At 44.4% G+C, this 5,536-nt stretch overlaps 1 protein-coding gene across 4 annotated transcripts in view; it reads left to right on the top strand.

Annotated features, from left to right (window-relative positions):
* The first annotated feature begins 332 nt into the window (after nt 1-332).
* Nucleotides 333-5,536, top strand: part of FGFR1OP (FGFR1 oncogene partner) — a 56,523-nt gene continuing 51,319 nt past the window's right edge. The window contains exons 1-2 of one of the 4 annotated variants that reach the window (XM_019527310.1): nt 333-631; nt 4,909-4,962. In XM_019527310.1, coding sequence (XP_019382855.1) covers nt 548-631; nt 4,909-4,962 — 138 coding nt within the window. In that variant the 5' untranslated portion in view covers nt 333-547. The remainder of the gene's footprint in view (nt 632-4,908; nt 4,963-5,536) is intronic. The other 3 variants (XM_019527311.1, XM_019527312.1, XM_019527313.1) reach the window with 3 other exon arrangements.

The raw sequence follows: 5,536 nt of genomic DNA, 5'->3' as shown, positions 1-5,536 counted from the left end.
TTGTACACTTTTACTATTAACCAACCTGCACGAGAGTGTTGAAACTCTGGTAACGATGATAACAACGGTCCGCCTGGCAACACCGCCACCAATGAACTCCCTGACATACGTCATGCTGCTCCGCCCCCAGCTGGGAGCGATTGGCTGGGGCTGGGCGGGGGCGTGGCTCAGCGCCCTCCCTTCCCCGCCCCTCTCGCACTCTAACTGAAGCGTTTGCTAACTGCCTGATGGCGACGAACGCGCCTGACGCTACGCGTTATAGGGGGCGGGGCCTCTCGGTCAGCCCCACCCCCTGCCTTCAAATCTCCCGCCTCCTAGCGCTCGGCTCGTGCCGCGCATTCGTATCTGCACTTTCAGTCCCGTCTGGTCTCTGCGGCGGGGCTTAGCCTTCTCCTCGGGCGGCTGGGCCACGTGGTAGCCGGGCCGCCGGTTTCACGTCCGGCAATCGTGGCTGTCCCTGCCGTTCCCCGCCTCCCCGGCCTGTAGCGAATGTGCGGGGCCGGCGCGGCCGCTAGCGCGGTTTGGGCGGTTGTCAGGGAGAAACAAGATGGCGGCGGCGGAGGAGGACACGGAGCTGCGGGACCTGCTGGTGCAGACACTGGAGAGCAGCGGGGTGCTCAACAAGATCAAGGTGCGCGGCGGGGGGTACGGAGCCGACTGGCCTCGCGGCGGGAATAGAGCCCGGCCCGGCGGCACCGGCGCAGCTTAGCCTGGGCCTGCGACCGTCGGTCCGAGCGAGGGACTGGGGCGGCCCCGGTCCTGGCACAGCCGGAGCCGGAGAGGCGTCTAGTAGGGGCAGGGGAAGGGTTGCGCTGAGCAAGACCCCAAGTCCGAGCCGTCCCTTTCTAGCCCGACCCAGAGAGCAGCGTTGTCAAGTCTTAAATATGAAATAATAGTCTTGGAAGATCACCATTCTCTCATTTGCGGAGAAATTAGCGTGTGCTGAAAAATAAATGCAAGTAAGTATGCAGATAAACCATTTTCTTATTGACTTCATGTTGCTCGCTGTGAGTGTCAGAGCTGGGTCATCAAAGTTGAGGTGTTTCCTTTTTTTGAGGTGAGCAGTCATCACGTGCTGACGGCAGACCCAAAACCTCCTACTTAGCTGCTGGAGTGGGAAGGTCTTGACTTCAAGCTCGCTTTATGGAAATGGGAGACTTCTCCCTGGCTTGCCTCTGGGGCTTTATGGCTGAGGGCAAGTAAAACTCAGGAGCATCTGAGTAAGTAGGATGGCCACCAAAGATTTTTGGAAACATCTGAAGCCCCAGATGGGGTTGGAGGATGTTTGCTGGTAGTAGGGCAGTTCTGCACTGATTCTCGGATTTGGAATTTGTTTTGATTAATTTGGCTTGGACTTTAAAATGGAAAATTTAAACAAAAAAAACAAAACTCCAGAAGTTGGTTAAGAAACCCCAAGTGTTACCTGGGTTTTGCACATGCTGCATCAATGAGCTGCCTCAACAATTATCATACAACTTGAACACTTACTGTTATTGATCCTACGTTGTACAGGGGTTGTAATTTGTACAAATATGATAATTATTGTACACTTGGCAACACTGACAAAGAGCTGTTCTGCAGCCCAGCTCAGGACCTTGTGTCACCAAATGAGCTGGGGCTGGGTTGTCAGAGGGGATTTATTCAGAGCTGTGATCTCTTTCCTGTCCCCAGAGTGACACCAGGTCCACTGGGACAGCCCTGTCAACACGAGGCATGGGGTGAATCCAGAGGCTTCCAGTAGGAACTCTTCCTCCCCCCCCAACCCCTGGTAAAAATGTACCACAGGGAGCCCACAACAGGGCAGGACAAGAACTGCTCTGTCATTTCTCTTCAGTCAAAGAACAAGTGGTGTTTTTCTGACAGGGGAGGCCTTATGTGTTGAGAGCTGCCTCCGAGCTTAAAAAAAGGTTGAGAGCTGCTGATTTGGAGGGAGGTGGACAGCTAGCAAAAGCTCAAGTTGACAAGCAAGTCAGGACAAGGGGGAGTTGTTAGTTTGAAAGGGCACTGGCAGGCTGTGCTGTGTGCCATGTTGCTAAGCAGAAGTCACCTGTTGATGCATTGCTGTCTGTGCCACTTCACATAACTGTTGCATCTTCAGCTTCATTTCTTGCATCGTATTGGTGGGTGAAAAGCACAGTTTGTAGATCCTACACAAGTAATCTGAACTGGGAGTAAGCTCAGTCTTTTGGTAGTTCTGGTGAAGCAATGTTGCTTCTCTTGGTCTCTTGACAGATTTTGGTAAACCTTTGTTTTAAGAACTGTTCAAAAGCAACCTGGTCACTTAAAACCCAAACTTGAAATGGAAGCCAGCTTAATGGGTATAAGGAGAAGGAATATTTTTATTTCCTGCCAAATGTCAAACAGTGATGCTCATTATATTATTTTCTCTAGTTTTAGTACATATTAATAGGTTTTGTTAAGGTGCCAAAGTTGAGGGAGAAAGTTATATCTTGACAGTGGTTGTTTATGTACCTCCAAATGAAATGCAAACTACTTTCTAAGAATGGGTGAAGGTAAAAACTAGGAAGCAAGCCCTAGAAGGATATTTGTTTAGTGTTATTTAGAGATTGATAAGAATAAATATGTAAGAAGATTATCTGTATATAGCCGTGATCTAGGTAAAGTAGACAATGTGAAATTGTCAAGAAGAAAAATATGGAGGGACTGAAATAGACCAATGAGCAATAGGTAGGACCTGTAACAGGCCTCCAGCAGTGCAGCCGAGGGAAATACAGGGCATTTGGGGTCATTGCTGGTCTGCTATGGTGACTTGTGGTGATAACTAAGTGAGATCTTAGTCCTACTATAGACTAAATGAGGTGGTAATAATCATTAGTGGTTTGGAAACTAGTTTTTCTTTTTTTTAGATGCATATGCCAAAGTACCCAGCATAGCTATAGATTATTGAACTGGAACATGCAAAGTCTCAATTGCTTTTTAAACCAGTTAATAACTGCTGAACATTGCTCAATGTATTTTACTTGTCTTTGAGCACAGCAGAATTGGGGTAAACCTTAATTTGGTAGTTGATAGCATACTTCCCTGCATGTAAATCAATATGTTGTCCACTTCCAGTTGATAAATTTTCTATTTCTTTGTCAACTGAACTAAATTATTAACAGAAATATTATCCATGAGAATAGGATTAGTCAACATTCAAAAATGGCCTGTAAATTGTTAACTACTGTTTAGATTTGGTAAGCATGTTCCTTTTTAAAAGTAGGTTCTTTGTATACATAATGATACTGAATGTTCTCCCACTGGTACTGGACATAGGAATGTGTCTCTGGGATGGAGCTCCTTTCAAGATCATTTTACTCTGATTTTAATTGGTTGGAAGTATCACTAATGACAAGGAGTTTCTTGTACTGGCTACCCTTTTTACCTCTAACAGTGATGGAGCAAGCCTTTCCTGTGATGGTATAAAACTTAACAGGCTCTTTGAAAAGTCAGTTGCATCAATTCAATCTAAAAAAAAGTGTGGGAAACTTATTGGGCAGTTGACATCTGGATTGCAGGAGCAAATTAAAAAGGAATGAAGCTGTATTAATTTTTACAGAAGACTTATTAAAACAACACTTTCAGAGCTCTCTTAAAGATTTCAAAAACTTAGGAAGTTTAAGATCTGATTTTGCTTTTACAGCTTCCTTCCATTTGTTGCAGTACATTTTTTAAATGCTAAAGTACAATCTTTTAAAATTCAGTCATCTGTCATAACGAGTGTATTTTACATGCCAGGATGCAGTCATCAACCTATTTCATCTGTTGTCACAGAAGCAACTTCAGAAAGACTGCTCACTTTGAACTGGAATAACTGTATAGAGAGACTTAATTTTTCCCCCCACAATAGATTTGTTTTTAAATAGTGCTACCTAAGCTTAGATTTCTTCCATTTCCACTTAAGTGCCAGAGAAAATCAAATGCACTACGCACTGGAATGTCCCTCTTAATCATACAAATCAATAACCATTTCTTAAAGCTTTTTCACTTCTAGTCAAATATAAAGTTTGGGATAACTTCAACTGGTGTTGCTGTTTCTTAACTCATTAAATATACCAGCTAGCTATTGATCCATTTAACTAGATGAGGACTTGTTAAAGGGGTGAAATTCTTAACCAGAAATGCATAGAACAAAATATTTGAAGGGTATGTGAACACTGAATGAAAGACAGGGGAAAGTGAAATATAATAAAGGAAGAGATTCCACTCTAGGTAAGCCTTTATTTTGAATGCTTAAGAAAAGATGCATGTAATTATAGTCCACTTAGATTTGTACAATGCATCCATAAGTTGTTAAACAAATTCTTGTTATAGTGGTATTTAAGGTTAAAACTTGAGAGATTTGATTTTTTTTTTTCCCTTTGTAAATGTGGTGACCACTAGATTAATTTGTGGATTTCATAATTAATCTTTACTTAAATTTCAATTTGGGCAAGTCGGTCCCAAGGCTGCTGTGACCATTACTCAACAGATGTACAGCTCATCAAAGTTGATCTCTACATTTCACAGTAGAATTGTAAACTAAGCATGGGGTTTCAAGGCCAGCTGAAGGAGTTGATTTTTTTTTGGCTCTCTTAAAACCTGCATACAAATTAGATGGCCAAACCTTTTGGCAGTTTGAAAGTCCCATCCTGAATATAGAAATGAGGCAATAGGCCATGCTGTTCAAAATCCTCTCCTTGTTGCGCCTGCTCTTTCAGATTAGATTTTTCTTTCCAAGTCATTGCATATTGCTTCAAATATATTAATTACACCAGAGTATATTGAACAATTTGTATTACTGTTAAGAAGCAGCTTTCAGTTTAAACAAATATGTGGTAGGTAGTTTGCTGCTTGTGTTCTGTTTGCGGGGGGGGGGGGGAAATAGTCCTTTAAGAAACACTGTCCTTTTTTTTTTTTATTTGGTAGGCAGAACTACGAGCAGCTGTATTTTTGGCGTTAGAAGAGCAAGAAAAAGTAGAGGTAAGGAGACCAATACCTTCTTTTTCAGCTTTTTATAATTGTTTTGTGAGTAGAAGAAGGTCCCAGGTAATGTGGGGCCCTTGCAGGACGCGTTGGGAAACTTGGTCGTCACACCAGATGACAAAGCTAACATGTTTAACGATTTCTTTGCCTCCGTCTTCCTAAGTAGGGACCAGAACAGCAACCTCCCAGCCGGGACCCCTTCGGGCCCCGGGGGTGGCACACCTGGGCCAAGGGTTAGCGAGGACTTAGTAAGGGAGCTTCTGGAGGGGCTGGACGTATTCAAGTCAGCCGGTCCGGATGATCTCCACCCTAGAGTTCTAAAGAAACTGGCCAAGGTCATTGCAGGTCCCCTGGCATGGCTTTACGAGCTCTCGTGGTGTACTGGAGAGGTGCCGGAGGACTGGAAGAGGGCCAGTGTGGTTCCAATCTTCAAAAAAGGGAGGAAGGAGGACCTGGGAAACTATAGGCCAGTTAGTCTTACCTCGATCCTAGGCAAGCTGTTTGAGAAAATAATTCTGGCACACATCCAGGAGGGGCCAGCAGGGGACTGCATGCTTAGGGGCAATCAGCA

The sequence above is a fragment of the Gavialis gangeticus genome, unplaced genomic scaffold, assembly GCF_001723915.1.
Source record: "Gavialis gangeticus isolate Ggan-Ray unplaced genomic scaffold, GavGan_comp1, whole genome shotgun sequence".
Taxonomy (NCBI): domain Eukaryota; kingdom Metazoa; phylum Chordata; order Crocodylia; family Gavialidae; genus Gavialis; species Gavialis gangeticus.
This window is presented reverse-complemented; position numbering and strand designations above follow the sequence as displayed.